The sequence below is a fragment of the Mustela erminea genome, chromosome 2 (assembly GCF_009829155.1).
Source record: "Mustela erminea isolate mMusErm1 chromosome 2, mMusErm1.Pri, whole genome shotgun sequence".
NCBI classification, from domain to species: Eukaryota; Metazoa; Chordata; class Mammalia; order Carnivora; family Mustelidae; genus Mustela; species Mustela erminea.
Window position 1 is genome coordinate 87,814,521 of NC_045615.1, and position 18,902 is coordinate 87,833,422.

The following is an 18,902-nucleotide window of genomic DNA, read 5'->3' on the forward strand; positions in this document are numbered from 1 at the left end:
CAAATAAAATGAATTTACATGATTGTTTGCAAAAGCTTATTCAGGTTTCTGGTGAAAACCTGAACTACAAATTGATGTTACAGAAAGATTTATAATTGGAAAAATATATGACAAAATATTAGAGAAAATAGAGAAAAATATAAACATTTTAAATGATAAGTAGGGAGAAATTTTAATGTACATGTTTTGACTTTTTCACGAGTGAATTATGCTGATAAATATCTGACTATGAGCTATATTTTCCTAAAAATTATAGCAACTTTTGTGGTTGTAATTAATATCTCTCCATTTTTTTGGTGCTAAGTGGTTAAAGGAGGACTGGAAATTTCTTCAAAAAATTAAGTATTGATTTTCTTTAAAATTAATTTATCATGTTATGAAAAATTAAACATTTTTATGAAGTTTTGATGCATGAGGAAGAAATGTACCCATAACTTCATATTATTACATTCATCAGAAAACAGCACAAATTGAATACAATTATAATATTTTTGAAATGACAATTCATTCTCAGTGGTACTATTACTGCCTCTGACTATAAGGAACAAGTTACTTGCTGGTTAAAAAATATGTATTTTAAAATTGGTCTAAATATATCTTTGCATTAACAGGCAGTCTATCACGTCAGCTGTCATGCCTTGTAGAACAGATTATTTCTGAGAAGTTGTAAAAATAAATAACTAGGAGAAGAAATTTCAAATTATAGATAGATAGATAGATAGATAGATATAGATATTTCTTAGAAAATACCAAAACTTCAAAACTGAGGTTTGGTTGGCCTGTATTTTTCTGCTGTACAAATCTCATAGGTTCTATAGTAAGGGCATTTGAATAAGAAAAACTAAAATCAAGTTAAATTTATTTTCTCTTGGGACTTCAATTTGAGATATTAAAAAATTCCAAGAGCAATGTGAAAGGCATGCATTTTAATATGTCACCTGCCCTATAATACCAGGCATTCCTGTATATCATGTAATTTATCACAACAAAATTGAAATATAATTCTGTTTATTTGGTCATTAAAGAGTATGTTTAATGGGCCTGGGGATAAATGAAAAAAAAGGTAAATACTGTTAGTCTTTTAGAGACTCCCTGAAGTGAGGAATGATTATAGGAACATTTATCTGGTTCTCAAACTATACATCTAAAAGGCAAATGATTTGAAATTTACTGATGTACTGTTTTTTATTTTTCTTTTAATTTTGTTGGTATGTCTCATATTTTTTTCCTCATGAGAAATCGGTACACTTGTTTTATAAGTAAAACTGGTGAAATATATTCATGCACACTTTGTGGCACCAAATTTCTCATTCTGGTCGTATAAAGCTGTGTGTTATTACTATGGGAATCACACTTTAAAAGTACTAATTCATATGATAGTTGTCTTTCTCTGCTTGACTTATTTCACTAAGCATGATTCATAAATACACTAAGAACATTATTTACAAGTGTTTTCTTTCTTCTGTCAAGTAAGATTATTCTTCCAACAAAAACTTTATCATATTTCACATTTTTCTTGTTATGCACATGATATATTTTCTGTACAGTTTCTTAACTCATGAGAACTTGATTACATCATCTAAGGGAATTTTAACTAGCCTTTAATAACTAAAGAAGCCAAAAACCAGAAAAATCATTAGCTTCAAGGAAAAAAAATGGGCAGAGCTGCGTACACACTATCTATAAAAACCAGTCCTACTGAAAGTAACTTCTAATATAATCAAACATTTTAATAATGTTGAGAGACTAGTTTATTACAATTTTTCTATAAGAGAGATGGTCATATTTAAGAATATGAGAGTCTGGGTACAGGTGCTCAAAAAGACTTAGAAGATTATTAATGGTTCTGTGTAATATATTTAAAATGATATTTATCAGTCCACGTGAGGAAAAATTGCATTAATACCAAATTTGCATTGTATACCCATCTTTATTAGGGTCTAATAATACAATTTGATTTTACTATTTGAATTAATTCCACCAACTTCAAATTTAGTGCCTTGAATTTAATTTACAAACAAATGATTGCTCATAATAATTGGACTTTTAACAGTAGTTCCATCTATCAAAAATTCTTCTTTTCTCTATCACACTGCAAATACGGAGCAGTTCTAGTAAAGTATACAGTATTCAAAATACAAATCTCTCTGGTTCTATAGCTTCTGCCGATTTCGTATGTCAATGTGTATCAGGGACATTGTCCTTCCCTTACTCTTTTCCTTTATACATAACTCCTTGAAGAAATTGGATAAAAAAACTGAGCTACTCTGGTGTCTAGAAAAACATTGACTTGTTTTACATGCTTTTTTAGTCTGGGTCCTTATCCTGGTTTCAGCTCACGTTTTAAGTTCCTCAACAGTTCACTGATCAGTAATTTATTTCCCGGTTTATGCATGACAATTATCAATGGAACATTATAATCGAAGTCAGACTCGGCATTATACATAGTTTAATTTAAAATAAAAAAGTCATAAAGTGAGATTAATATAGGATAAGAAGCTTTGTTTTATTTCTTTAAACATAATTTACATAATTCACTGTTCTGAACTCCAAAATACTTGTGGATAATCTAGAAAATTAATACTCTGAAATTTTTTTTTCTATATTTTATTCATACAGATGTTACCATACACACACAAACAAGTAAAGCAGTTTGTGACGACACAATACCATCAGGAATTTATAAACTAAAACTGACTCAAGAGTTCAAATAGCTCATGGTATTTATAAGAAGAAACAATCAGATGGGTTCATTAAACAAATATTAATCTGTCAGTTAAAAAAAGAAATCTATACTCATTTGAGAGTTTCTTTTATACAGAATAATCACACTCAAATTACTTTAAATTGATCCTGTTTAAAAACAAGCACAGTTAAATGTGTTGGTATGTTTAGAAAAATATTAAAATGTGATTTGGGTTTATGTACTTGTTTTTCTGCGTGGGGTATTTAACAAAATAAATATCAAAAAGTATTCTATAATGCTCAAAAATTGTTATGCTTTGCTTAAGAAACTGAACTTTCTTGAGTCATAATCAGATAATGTTGAATAATCTTGTTAATCTGTGGGAGACAGTGAAATTTGAAGATTTCATTTGAAATCTGAATATTCTCGGATTAGTAGGGAAACAGTTCTGTGTTGACTAGGACAAGTGTTTTCCAATATGGGACAAGTAATAAAGCATTTGTCAATAGTATCTGCACCTGACTCAAAATACACTTGATTACCCTGGTTTCACTAATTACAGTCGTTTGTTCTGGGTTTGTCTGCAGTGGTAAGTGATAAGTGGTTTGTAATAATATGGGCCACCAGAATGTCATTAAAATATACCTTTTAGGGTCATTTTCTGAGAATCTGAGGAAGCATGCTTTTGGCCACTCATGTAGTGTTTCATTCTTGTTATTTATGAGTTTATCAATATGAGTGCTGTATTTCTGTTGAATTTCACTTTTTTATTTCATATCCAGATTTCATAATCTATATATCATCATTTGTGCTTCACATAGTTCGATGTTTTTGTCTCTAAAGAAGAAAAAATGTTGGATGTCTTATCATCATTAGAGATTATGGATTATAAAAGATTTACACTTGCATTTTTCTCTCTTATGAATTTCACCAGAGATTTAAAAAAAAAAAATTGTCCTTTTTCTACTCACCATTCCCTAGTTACTTAAATAATTTAGAGTCAGACTTTTCTCCCAATACTCAGAGAATTTTAGAAACATCTACCTCAGGGTCCTCTTTGCTAGAAGTCTAACCCTTTGGAAAACAGTACAAAGACATATTTGGTTCTTATGAGGTTAAGGCAATAAAATTTGGGCAAAACACATTCACCCCGCACTCTTTATGTTACCTGTAAACTCTCACATTAGTGAAACCTGAATCTGGAGTTTCTTTTTTTTTTTTTCCCCCTGGTTACAGGTATGGATCTCTTCTCGAACTGCACTGAGGAATGCAAAGCGCTGGGCCACTCAGATCGGTGCTGGATGCCTTCTTTTGTCCCCGCTGATGGACGCCAGGCTGCTGATTATCGCAGCAATCTGCATGTTCCTGGTATGGACTCTGTTCCAGACACTGAGGTGTTTGAAACTCCAGAAGCCCAGCCTGGGACGGAGAGGTCTTTCTCCACCTTTGGCAAAGAGAAGGCCCTTCACAGCACTCTGGAGAGGAAGGAACTGGATGGACTGCTGTCTAATACACGAGCGCCTTACAAACCACCATATTTGAGTAAGTATTACATAAAAGGCTTTATCAAAGTATTCCCTTTGAGGGAATAAGTTCAACATGCCATTCTTCTTAGTAAAAATAGAGTTCAGGTTGTTTTCCAAAACAAGATAAAAGTGACTCTTGGATGCAGGCAGCACTTTACTGTGGAAAAATGAATATACGTATCAGGAAGACAGGTTCCTGTGTTAGGACATGGTTGTTGACAACAATCAAACATAACTTTTGATGCTGAAAACATTTTTCAAATGTGCTTCATATTTCCTTTGAATATTGATCTCTTGTTTACTTGATTTCCATGTGTTTTGAAGGGCTTAATTAAGATGGAAGAACATCTCTTGACACTTGAGTCACTGAGAGATTTTATTTATTTATTTTTTTGATGCCAGCATTATCACATAATCATCCTTTTTCCATAGGGACATTAAACATTTTAGGCTACGTTAGGAAATCAGTGCAGCCATCACTTTGGCCATTCAATGTAATTTAGAAATATGTTGATATGGAGTAAGTCTCTGATCAGACGCAAAGGAACTATGTGACGGAAACATAGAAATAAAGCAATAATCTTCATTTACTTAAAATAATATGTTCTTCTAACATGGAGACATTGAAACCTGTATTCAGCTCTTTCAATACTGGGACCATATTCTCTAAGTGGATTATTTTATACAACCATTGTGAAAATAAAAATGCTTAGAGATTTTGTAGTGTATTTCCTTTGAGGATCTTGGCAATGAAACAATCCTATATTCTCTGCTACATAGTTATCTTTTCCTTTAGTTAATGGGTAAATGCCACTGACAATTCAATAGGTTGGTCAAACCATATAAACTAATGTTTGATAAATGTGAAGCTCATAAAAACTCAGTCAAAAGATGACTTTTATCTTAAATAGCAGCTCCAACATACATGATGTTTTCTTTCTTTCCTCTTCTAGTGTAAAAAAATCATAGAATCATAAGCTAGGAACAAAAATGAGACAGATTGCTGATGTGTCATTTCTTTTATGATTTATGGATGGGAGGGAAATCGAAAAAATACTGAAAGGAAAGAAAAAAGCTAGAAGAACATGTATTTTAGCTCTTGTGAATGTAAATATGAAAGGCATTTCATTGAATGCATTGGGGACAAGATTGCTACTCTAGACATTGATAAGTCCTATGAATAACGGAATAGATCTGCCACAGGATCTATACATTGTGATGGCAACAATGATTAAACTGTTTTATGAAGGATTGCCTCTAACTTTTCAAATTACTCAGAAATACCATTACCCCACACATGATATAGTAAGTATTTTAGCATTTCCGAACCAAATAATTGCTCCTAAACTATTAGGAGTATAAATATAATTGTATAAATACAATATTTATGCTGTATATTGTATTGAGTATAAATAGTTGTTCCTAAACTATGCTCTCTATAAACTATTGATACTTGTTTTGCTTTATCTTTCGAAGTTAAAAAATACAAGGAGAGCACATATACTTAAGGAAAGTGTTGAAATGTCAAACATAGTAACTATGATGAAATTTGGATGCTTGAGTCCTAAAGTTTAGCTCACACATCCGCACACATTAGTGATTTCAAATAGCCTAAAATAGTTATGTGTGTTGCTAGAAATCAAAGAATGCATATGTTATTTAATTAAGAAAATTAAGATTTGTTTGCACATGATGCAGAAATGGTAAAATAAGTTAGGTTTTAAAAACTATTTTATTTTTTCTGTGTTAGCCAACTCACACCACTTAAAATTTAGGGTTTGGGATGAAGTGTGACCTGGCTGAAAAATAAGCAGAAATAGAAGTATTTTGTTGTTTTTACTTATACTGTCCTTAGTTCTTCATAGAACTTCAGCTTTCAGGGTTTAATGCTGTCTTAGACTCACACAATTATCTTAAAAATTATATCATGGTTCTGATTTAATAGACATAGACAATTTTATGGTTAATTTGATGGTATAAACTACAAATAACATCCCTGACCAGTTTGCCCTCCAAATTCACATGAGAATAGTTGTTAATACTTGTACTATTTATCATCAGGAATGGAAATATTCTCACCTTCTACATTGAAAAGAATGTCCCTTACATAATTAAACTAAGAACTTGGCACCTATAACTTATTTTTAACCAGAATGCCTAAATAATTATTGGAGTAGTAGTTTTCTTTTGTTGGACATGCATTTATTTTTTTAGTGAATATAAAGTTTACTTAATCTGAAGAAAGTAGCTGAATATTTATTTTTGTAGAGCTCTAAAGATAAAGCCTAATGAAGCTACCACTGTCATTTATAAAATGATCAGGAAATGATAATGCTTAATAATACAAATGAAATCATTGTCTATATCTAAGAACTTCCCATTTCTATACTTCTGATTATCAAATTTAAAATTAAAAATCACAAGGAACCAACTTCTACACAAAAGCACGTGTATGCACATGCTAAAAAACAGTTTGTGTTTTTTAAAATGCCCAAATACAACTATGTTTCCTTTTTCTTTTTTTTATAATGTGTAGGGAAAGATCCACAAAGATGATGCATTTAATGAAATGGAAGTTATTTTTTAAATCAAGAATAATTTTGAAAACGTCAATTCAAACTCGTTAGTCACAAGCACTATGAGCATGCTTGCTCTTATTTTTGTTATAATGTCGTAGTTTGTTAATACTTTGATGAAAACCAAAGGGATACACTGAAAGATTAAAGAAATAAATACAAACGTGTAAAAAATGGTTGTATTCAAAACTCAGTGTTTTGATTTATCTTAAAGTGCTAGTGAATTTTAGCGTAGCTTTACCTTTTCAGAGTCATAAAAAATACTAAAATATCACCTTAACTTTTAATAAAAATTAATCACTGTTTTTGACACTTATTAAAATAAAACATGAAAAAAATATTACCTGGAGTTTAAAAATAATACCACATTTTATTGTGAAGAATTCAAGAATTTCTTTAGTATTATAGACATCTTATTTAAAATAACAGTATTTCAAATGACACAACGTTATACAGAAAAAAAATAAGGAGCATAAAAATGATTTAAGTTCAAGAATATAATACATAAAAGCTATATTATTAAGAAAATTTAGAAAAACCCAATAGTTAACACAACACCTAAATATGACTCTTGCAATCATTTTTACTTATGATTTTGACTTCACATTTTGAACATCATTGCTTACAACTTTTGTTAGTAAATAAGCATATCTTTTGGTTCTAATCAGCATAAACAGTACAGTAGTAAAGGTGTAAGGGTTCATTGGAAACTTGCTGATTTCTTGTCAATAAACCTAATCAGTGCCTAAGAATTGACAACAATCAAAAGACAAATAAAATGAAATTTCACCTAAAATACATTTGTGAAAAATCCTTCTTTCATTTATTTAAAGGGTCATACAGTAATAAATTATACTGAATGAAATGAAAAACATATATTGACATAATAATTTTTTAAACCCTTAATCCATGAAATTTTCTAGACTCACAGGGCTGTAGGGAACTATTTATTGAAGTGTCATGGTTCATCCTCTGTTCACATTACACAGCATTTAGACTAGTCGGTGTGTGCCAAAAAATTACTGGTTTTCTCCTGACCTAATTTTATTTTTGCCTACTTTTTGAGTCCTTTTGAAACTTCAATTCGACTCAATCTTAACATAACACAAGAAAAGATGTCGGAACTTTGAACCATCCCATTTGAAAAATTGCTGACATTTTACCTAGACTTTTTTCAATAAACATCATTTTGAGAAAGTTCTTTTGGGCATCTATGTTATTTCTATGGTGCACTTCAAGTTTTTAGTTGATTAAAATTGTAGAGCATGTTTTAAAATAACAATCCCTTCATTGTCTCAATCTGCCTTCTGTGCGTTTTTGTAATTTAACTCAATAGTTTGGTAAAAGCATACATAAGATTCAAAATAAAACAACTTTTCTTATTGGTTCACATTACCCTCATACTTATGAATCCTTGTATATGTTTTCTCTGGGATTTCTATATTCCTGTAACGTCATAAACATAGCATCAGTTTATCAAATAATGAAGTCCATAAATCAGCATTATTATACAGGGCCTTTTTAACGTCTGTCTCTAGGTCCATACATCACTAAATGAATGTACATCTTTTTCAGGATATTGTTTTCCTAGTACATATGTTAATTTTAGTACATATGTTCCCTTTTTCTCCAAGTTGTGTTACTTTTTAATAATATCTTATTTCTGAGACTTTCGCTTCTCTCACTCTTCTTTATAAGAATAGCTCTAGATTTGTGAACCTAACTTTCTCACTTTTTTAGTTTAAATCTTTGTGACAAATCCCTGGTCTTTGAATCACACCAGTCCTTCTGTTTTTCATTAAATTCCTTTGTTTAGTAATTAAGAATTGATCTCTCATAATTAAAGTAGTTTACTCACCTCAGTTTTGTGAGCAGGAAATAAATGATAACTCAGGGTCAGGAAAAAACCCAATCTCAGTTCATATTCTCTGTATATCTACTGTTAGATTTAATGTTCACTGAATTTTATATTTTACTTCTTTGAAAAATGATAATCTATTCATGATTTGTATTCTTACTGCAGTTAGCTGATGCAACAGCTGCCTGGAACCTTCCTGTAACTCCAGATAACTGAGATATTATCACATTATCTTATTTCTTCTGTAGTTGTTCAGTAATGGTCTACCTCAATTAATATGACTTCAAGTGAAAGCTATAAAAATCCTTCTGAGGTGGATGTTCATTTTGCATCTACACATCTGGCAATTTCTGTAAGCATTTTGTTCACTTTCAGACATCAGTGCTTCTCAGTGACTTATCACCTGTCATTTAAAACCTGTGCCTTTGGGTGCATTGGAACTGGTTGGTATCCAATACTCTCTTGGCGTATTTAGACTCATTATCCAGCTATGCATGTTATAAATGCTAAAAAATTATGTGATAAAAAAATGAATGAATGGCTGAATGAGTATTTTGAAGTACCCAAATAATCTTTAATGCTGTCATTATACTATCATCACACACACGTCTGTACACAGTTTTGTTTTGTTTTTTTCATCTCTAAGCAAACCTTATTTTCTTCCAATTTTTAAAATATGTTTCAAATTAGTTATCCTTCTCTCGTGGCTATTACAATACTGCAAGTTTTTATAACGGGAAAGAGATTGTGAACTCATTCAAAATATTGATATGCACATATCCAAGGTGCTTTGTAAAATATGATGGAGTTTTTCAATACTCTGAGATTTTAAACACCTTTTGATTCATTCTAAAAACTTATATTCTAAAAAGGTGTTAAATTTGTTTCATACTTGTTAACTCTCTTAGAATTTAAATACTCCCTTTTGTACCAGATCTTTGAGATAATCTTTCCTTGACATATTTTACTTACTAGCAGCTTTCATAGTTTAGGTCTTATCTTTCACTTCTTTGTAAAGCTAATAGATACAAATTTTCATCTAGTGTAGTTACTTATTTTTCTTATATAATTCCCATGTAGGAATTATTTATTTGCATGTTATTAATTATATTTTTGAACTGACAGATACTTGGCTAAATAAAAAATATATTTAAGGTTTTTAGAGAAGACTTAATTGAAAGAAGTAATTAATATCTTTACTCAATATTTTATAATCCTTAGTATATGAGTCTCTATCTACTATTTAAAGAAGTTTATTTCATGTATACTTTGCATTTTATTGAGCTAACATTTAGCATGTTAATATTATTTATATACCTCATTTTATATTACAGATCATTTCCATCTTCTTTCTTATTTTGTAATTGGAAGTAAATCCATATAAGCACTTGTCCATCATGTGAGCCTAACAAAGGAAGATTATCAATTAAAATATAAATAGAATTATTCAATGAAAAGGATTATCTACTTGGGATTTTTTCCCCTGGCTCATCATACTGAAGATGTGTGGGTCAAAATTCAAATGCATTAAGTAAAGTAAAGAATCTGGAATATATAAATTCAATTGCTTATAAGCATCATTAAACATTATTTAATACTCAATGTGCCAGACAATTTTTGGGTGAGTCTGCTTCTTCTAAAGTCCTTTTAATAGGAATTAGATAGCATCATTTAGACCATATAGCTTGGAAATTTGGACTGTGAGGTTCATTGTTCAGGATTAAATAATACTATCAAATTAGGACTAAACTCAGCATAATGGGAGTCAATTTAATGTTTCCCAAAGTATAATAAAAATCTTGGAAGTTTTCTATCGAGATCCAATAAGACTCCCTAATTACTTCATTAGTGGTCCCTAATCACCTACATCAGTTTAGGTGAGGACAGTATGGAGGATTTGAAAACACTGAATCCCAAATGTAATTACACAACAAAGGACATGGATAAGGACAAATTATAAACTAGAAATTTTCACAGATAAAAGTCAGGGTTTTATTTCTGAATCTTTCATTAGTACATTTATGACATTATACTTGTACCTTATATCTAGGCACATACCATTTTCTTTTTCGTAGGAATATCTTTCTTTTAGCTATGAGATTGAAAAGATTATATGCAAATTTAATTTCAACAACATTTCCATTATCTGTACAGTAGAGTATTATTACAAAACTTCCATAATCCGTAGAGTGTTATTAAATTATCAGTGACAAAAAAATTATCAATGATAGCTTTTAAATCATTGAATTGGACAGGTGATTGTAAACATATTTTCTGTGTTCCATTTCATGATTCTGTTGTGTGGATACATTTGTGCATATAGATATCTCATATAGAAACATTATATTTTTAATATGATTTAATTTTTAATTTTATCTTCCTATTATTTTAGCATGATTAAGTAATGGCTCCTTCATTATCAGAAGCTGCTAAGCATCAGAATAGTGGTTTTTGAGAAACAGATAAGTGATGTAATAAATTTTGGTCTGTTTCTTTATTTTTAAGGTATTGATTGTACTTTTTGAGGACCAGTGTATTATAGTAAAATTAATCATGACAGTGTGGAGGAAATAGAGGCCTATATCCTGAGGAAAACATTGTTACTGTTTGTAAAAATGTTATAATAAGTAGGACTTTTTTCCTCTTTTCATGCTGCTATTAGACACAATCCTACCCTAGATTTCAGTATTACTTGTGTTGGATATTCAATGGTGTATCTTACACGTACTAGACAAGTGAGTTAGTTTGTCATCTAGTGGTGTAAGATTCATTTTATGCCAATGACTGTATTTCAGCTGCAAGTTAGATAAAGACTACATTATTCATAAAAAGTGTTATTTGTAAATATTCTTTGTTATAATTTTCAAATAAGTGTCTTAAAAAGGAAAAAAGACCCAAGCCGGGGAGAAATACATAAATAAAATCAGTATCAAATATATATTTCTTGAGTTTAATTTTGAATCATGCTGGATAAAGAATAGCCATAATGAAGGGAGTCTTTGTGAGCTCACTAAACATAACACTGGTTTTTGTCTCAAAGTGCGACACCTGGTAGAAAGTTCTGAGTCAACAATGACAACAGTATATAAAGTGTACATAATAAGTTTCTGGGATACACTTGATCGTGTATATAAGATAAAACATTTCCCATGTAGGTTTAATCAAAATAGTGTTAAGAATTGGTCCATAGATATGAAGGTGAATGTTAAATAGTTTAACTGTTGCTGTCGTTTCATTCTTACAAAACATAGAAAATCTGGAGGCTGACCTATAAAATTAATATGAAATTATTGTGTTCTTTCTTCCCTACTGTTAATAAACCTAATGCCAAAACTAGTCCTTTTGCTAGTCACTGGTGGTGTGGGTTTAAGATTTATTTGCCAGAGAAGTACTCATCAGATGATTATATTGAAGGTCATGAAATCAAGATATGTTTTGGTAGCTGTATCTTGATTCTTGAATTACCTCAATCTTTTTGATAAGAACAAAGGTAATAGAAAACAATACTATGTAGAACCCACAGAGTTCTACTAAATTATACTTTTAAACATAAAAATTATGGATAATTTCATGCATATACAAAAATTGAGTAGTACTAAACTCTCCATATTCTCCAGCCTGAACAATGATCAATTCTTGGCCATACTTGTTTCATCCAAATGCTAAAACACTATCTTTTCACTCAGATTTTTCAAGCAAATCCAGAGATCCTACAGCTTACTCCATTAATATTTCAGCATATGTTTATTAAAGATTAAGTTTATTTTTAACATAACCACAAGAACAGTATTTCTTTAAGGAAAGTTCTTGCCATCATTGGTTGTCTCATTATTATTCAAATTTCCATAGTTATTTCATAAATATTATTTACTTTTACATTTATTATTTATAATTTCTCATAAATATTATTAATATTACCTACATTTTATTAACTTGATTCATAATTAAAATAAGCTCCATACATAGCAACCCATTTTTAGTTTTTTATTTTTAAATTTTTATTAAAGTATAAAATACACGTAGAAAGGTGTAGAAATCACAAATGTATAACACAAGTTTTCACAAAATAAGCTCACTTGTACAATCAGTGATCCCAACATTAACTTGGTACCATGTCCAGTAGCCAAAAAGTCCTAGTACTTCAAAAAGTACCTCAAAAAACCCTGTATTCTACCCTGTATTCTACTACCACCCCAGGAAGTGTCACTATCCTGACCTCAAACTAAAAATGAAGTTTTCTGGGTTTTTGAATTTATATAATTTGAATAAATGAAATAGAATATTTTTGTTTCACTAAAATATAATAGCCAGATATTCTCTCTGATAATATAGGGAAAGCAATCAGCAGAGCCTAAAATACACCAATATGTAAACTAAAAAGACAAGTTAGTTAGCATGTACTCCCCTTGAACATGATTGCTCTTAACTATTTTTGGAATTCTGATCATGTCTAGTCTTTCACAAATGCTTGGTACCTGTCTTTATATCTTTCTTATTTATGGAAACATTATCTGTTAACTTAGTGGTATTTTATAAAAGCAAATATTTAAATATGTTCATTTGAATACCAGATTATATGTCTGTATTTCACATTTCTTTGAGTCTAGGTTAGAGGATTGTGGCAAATTGGCACTCAGGATGCTAAAAGGAGACTTACTAAAATAAAGAGATTAACCTTTTGGAAAATGGCATATCTAAAGAGAGTTTAAAAGGATTGAGGGACTGTGAATTGAGAAGAAAAGGGGAGAGGTGACTTAACAAATGTTAAGTGTTTAAACAAATACTACATAGATAAGATAAGGATCAGTTAATCTGTCTTTATTGAGAGCAGAAAGGAAAAAATGGATCTATATTGCATCCTGAGAGATGTGAATTGCACATTATGGGAAATATCCTGACCCTGACATTGGTATTTGCTCCTGAGAGATGTGGAAACGCTTTACCTAGAGAGCTTTACAAACCTCAAACGTAGGCATATATCAGCTGTGATTTGGTAGAATGGCACTTTCTAGCCCTGATATGTATTTCCTGCGGAACACGCCTTTCCCAGCACTGGGGCTGGTGAAGGAGTGAAGCGAATGAGGCTCGGTTTTACTGGAGGACAAACGAAAGGCAAGTGAGAAAGCCTAGGTTTTTATACATTCCCTTCCCTTTCTGTTTCCGTGTAGATGGCTTGTATTCCTGAAGGATTTTGAAAGGGAAAAAATTGGATTCATAAAGCCTTTTTTGTCCCCCTCACATTGAATTGCAATGGATGGTTAAATATCCAGGACCAGAAATTAAGAAATCATAGTTTTAGAAGGAAATTTGAGGACATGTGTACAGGGCAAACGTCGAGTATAAAATGTCTATTACATTTATAAATATATAGAAAGATACGCAATATATAACATAGATCATGTCTATTGCAAGTATGTGTTACAACTTAAAAATGTATATAATAATAATAAATAAAAGGAAGACAGATGACTAGATTTTAAATATCTGACTTTGTCAAATACTGAATCTTCATTGAGCTGCTTTATTTCTCTTATAATAAGAATTCTCCACTTGTGGTATCATTTTATCTTCTGCTGAATTTTAAGGAAAATCCTTGGTATCAGTTACTGTGAAATGGCTCACGATTAAATAAAAAAATGAAACAGACATTAATAATGATTCAACGTCAAGTTGCCTCTTTTTTTTTTTTTTTTTAAAGATTGTATTTATATGAGAGAGAAAGAGATAATGAGAGAGAGCAGGGAGGAGAAGGTGAAGCAGGCTCCCTGGGGCAGGAAGCTTGATTCCAGGACCCTGGGATCCTGACCTGAGCTGAAGGCAGATGCTTAAACCGACTGAGCTACGCAGGTGCCCGAAGTTGGCTACTTCCTTAAACCTAGTAGTAACATGTGCTTTCTTAATTATTTTGAAAGATATTGCAACACACTGTATATGATTATTATATTTTGGTTACTTTGGAGAGTAAATTAAAATGTAGCATTGGCCTGAAAACAGAAATCATGAATGAATTACATACTTAAGAAAAATAAAATGAAAAGAAAAATAATCAAATGGGAAATTGTATTAGCTAAACATTAAGTCCAAATCTAATAACAGTAGTAGCTACTATTGAAGGTCCATTTTACAGGCAAGAAAAGATGAAATAAGACACGATAAAGGCACTGATTTCATAAATACACAACCAGTGTTATAAGGTGATAATTATTTTTATCTATCAAGGGTGATGAAGTAATTTTTGAATTATATATAGGAATAATTTGTGATTATATAAATATACTTAATTATATAGAACCAAAGGAGCTGTTTGGTATTAGAGAATGTAAAAATGCCTTTTACTGATAGACTGGAATGAATTCTATCTCCTTTGAACTTTACTAAGCTAAGTATTTGGGAAATCAGTATTTTTTAATTATATATGGGATGGTGTGAAGATAATTATTTCTCAAATTATAAGAACAAAATATTGACTCATTGAAATTACTGAGAAAGGTAATTTTTTTTTAATGCAGGCTTACTTAGAATTATTTTTAGGAAGTACTTGATATTAAATGATTTAATTTTCATCTCTCATTTAATATCGAGCTTGGAATCTAGGGACATAATTCTTGGGAACTTAAATTACTTGCTTTGCAGGAATTCTTCATAGAAATTATATTTTCATAATGCTTATAGGGAAGTTGTGCTAATATATCTAAAATGGGGAAATATAATCTTCCCCTTAAATAAAATCATTTAAGATAGTTTATAAAAAATATATTATATTGCTTTGAGGTTAATTTATTCTATCTAATTTATTCTAATTTAATTTAATTCTATGCCCTTTATTAATCTTTCAGAGTTTTTCATATTTCAATTACTTCCTAATTTCAGAAGGATGTTGATAGGTCCTATTATTTGTAATACTATTATATATTGTAAAGTAGTGCCATGGCAGTGTAGAAGTATAAGGAAAGTGTTTAGCTAGCTGTTTTAGGCATGTCTTCCCAAGCTACTGACAAAAACAGGGTGACCCACATTCAAGAAAACTTATTGTTGAGATCCTGTTATATTCCAAGCATAGTGGTTTTCAGTTTTGTTCGCCCTAGAACTATATTACATAAATGTTTTCTAGGCCAACTATATAGGAAAATGATTATGGCTCATGAACTCATAACCATCACATGAGAAAATAAGATTAATATCTTAATTTAAATACATATGTAATAACGGAATCAATTGAAATACTTGAGAGATATCCAGGAGGAAAACAAAAATATTATGAGAAGTTTGGTTGAAAAAGTAAAGGGCATAAGGTCAGGTTCATTGTTAGTGATCATATATAGCCTTATGCATCATCATTAAGTAGATGGATACAGTATCTTCTGCATAGATCGACATACTCAGATCAGGTCATCTCAGTGTCACCTGCTCTGCGCCAATCTAGAAGTACGCAAATATATATTTAATTATTGATATCTCCCCACCCTATACCTCATGCTAACTACCAGCCCTCTTTAGAGGTAATTTTGGGGAAAAAAGAAAAAAAAAGAACCATATTACGACACTAGTAAAAAGTTCTCAACTCCCTCTTTAAGATGTGCATGAAGCACAACCTTACTTACCTCGTTGGATTGTGGTCTTGGCAAATACTTGAAAAATATTCTAGTTTTGTTTTCAGGGTAAGTTTTCCCAAGCGTCACCAATTTTATCCATTTTGACTTTATGATAACTCAAAATTATTTTCAGCAAATACCACTTTCTGATTTTGTTCTTATGGTATATGTGTACTTCCTTTGGACTTGTAGCCCATGATATAATTACAAGAGTAGGTCTTTATATCTGTCCTTCTATCAGAGATGTGATGTGGTATAGTTAAGAGCTCCGTTGTAGGGCTGATCTGCCAGGGTTCCAATACTGATCCAGCCAGTTATTAGCTGGGTGACTTCTATAATTTCTTTAACCTTCCTGTAACTCATTTACCTCATCTGTGACATAGATCCTCAAAAGCTCATTGTAGAGATTAAATTATTTAACATATCTGAAGCAGTGAGTGCTTGGGCCCAGAGGAAGCACTCATTAAGTGTTCAAGGCAACCATATATTCAGTTAAAATTGGAACAATGACATCAGCCTGAGTATGGAGAAAATTAAAATTCTGGCTCAAATAGAACTAATTATGCTTTCTTTTACTCCCAGAGAAAAATCAGACTCCAAATGTTCTTTTCACAATATATCACTATTTTACATCTGCAGTATATATTCTTTCATATAATACATATTTTTTAAAAGTACAGTATCCCTATTTTTCTTTTATATCTATGAAATCAATGAAACCGATTGAATAGAACCAAAGGTGTAATGACCAGCGAAGACTAGGTTGTATTCATTTTATGGTGATGTTAGTCACAAAGTGTGATTTTAAAATATCATGTTCTCATTATTTTACTTACCTTGTGCATTTACAATGAGTAAAGATACTTGATCGTGTACGACAAACAGTAAAAATAATCTGACAAAGAATACACTTTTGAGATGATAGATTCTTATTTCAGTATAAGCAGCAGCATATTATATTTGAAAATAAAGAATTTATATTTCTTCAGGCCAAAAACAAAAATTTTAAGTGATACGAATAAATGCCCATATCTAATTTGACACAATCTACATTTTGACAATCGTACTAACACATTAGAGTAAATTCTGGCCTTAGGCAGGGCATTGTTACTCCAAAGAGTTCTGATATCCTTGTGTCAGAGATGCAGATGCCCAAAGATCATCACAAAGTAAATGTGAAAATGGAGTCTTTCTATAGGATATATGATAGATATCTCTGTCTGTCATAAATCAGTATTTGAACATGCAGAAGCTCAGATATTTTCTTGCCTCTTTTTCTTCACTAAAATCCCATTTGATAAACCTAATTCTCTGAGGCAGCATTGTATATTTAGGTTTTTGTAACTTTGTCTTTAAAAGTCACATAGAACTAGCAAGTGATGTCAGATGCTCATTTGAGAAGTGCCTAAAAATCTACCCAAACTTTACTTTTTGTTTATGGTTTTTTTCACTGGGCTCTCTGTGTACATACAGTCCATGAGTATGATTCTATGTATTTTCTGTCTCCTGCCTTCCAGGTTGGTTTTGCATGTATATCACTAATCTGCTTGAATAACAATAGCCCTAACAACTAAGTTTTAGTGCCTGATTACAATTCAACACTATATATTCCTTTTATGTGCATATTTCATATGTTTTCATATGAAAATAAAAACTTCTCATCGTTTTATAAAATGGTGAAAATTCCTGCACTTAATAGTACTGTTGCCGAACTATGGGGAAAAAAATGAAATTTTAAAACAGATTTAATTGTTTTTTCATTTACATATCTATGAATGAAATCACAGCGCCAACTGCAATTAAGCATTTTCTCTCTTCTCAAAATGCACTGTTTTTCAATGATTCTACTTTAAGTTTCTCAGCTCATTAACAGATACAGATACAAGATATTTACTTTACTATAATAAATGCCTTTGGCTATCATTGGAAAAGATCTCTCAGAGTGTAACCAAGGAAGGACTTATAGAATTCTACTTTGCCGCCATTATTGGAGCACTATCTGAATGATTTTAACTGATAGAGAAAAAAATGTGTTCTTGGAGTACAGAATTGAACAAAAGTGCAGAAATAGAGAGCAAATGTATATGAAGAAGTAAATAATATAGGTTGCCAAATCTATAACATAAATCCAGGGGGAATAGTTAGAATTAGTTTGAAATAGTTTAGGAAATAGGGAATAGTTTGAAAGTTATGTTTTGGAGAAATTAAAACTCATTTTATGTAATAATACCAATAGTAATGGTAGCTAACAATTCTTAAGAATTTATCAGCCTAGCACTCGTGATTCTAAAAACTTTTCAGATATTAATACATATAAACCTTACAATAACCAAATGAAATAGGTATTCTGGCCCATTTAAAGATTATAAAATTAAGAAAAAGAAATGTTCAGTAGCTTGTCTGTGGTCTGATGGCTAGAAAGAGAGAGCTAGACTTTATTTGAGATCCCCTGATTCTAGAAGGAGCTTTTGTTTGTAACTCATTCACTATTTGAATCCCAGGCTTCAGAAAGTGAGCACTGTTCAGAGGGGATCAGAAAGGATGTGTTGTGTGGTGTTTTTGGTTTTGTTTTTTTGTCAGCAGAGTGTTATTGGCATTGTCAGGCTTTGTGGCAATAAGAGCCTGGTGGACGATGACAATGAAAGGATTACTATTAGAGAAATT

The 18,902-nt window shown here is 31.0% G+C and overlaps 1 protein-coding gene across 2 annotated transcripts in view; it reads left to right on the top strand.

Moving 5' to 3' along the window:
• PCDH10 (protocadherin 10) overlaps window positions 1–18,902 on the top strand; it is a 61,032-nt gene that overhangs the window by 9,613 nt on the left and 32,517 nt on the right. For both annotated transcript variants that reach the window (XM_032333418.1, XM_032333419.1), the window contains exon 4: window positions 3,923–4,228. In XM_032333418.1, coding sequence (XP_032189309.1) covers window positions 3,923–4,228 — 306 coding nt within the window. The remainder of the gene's footprint in view (window positions 1–3,922; window positions 4,229–18,902) is intronic.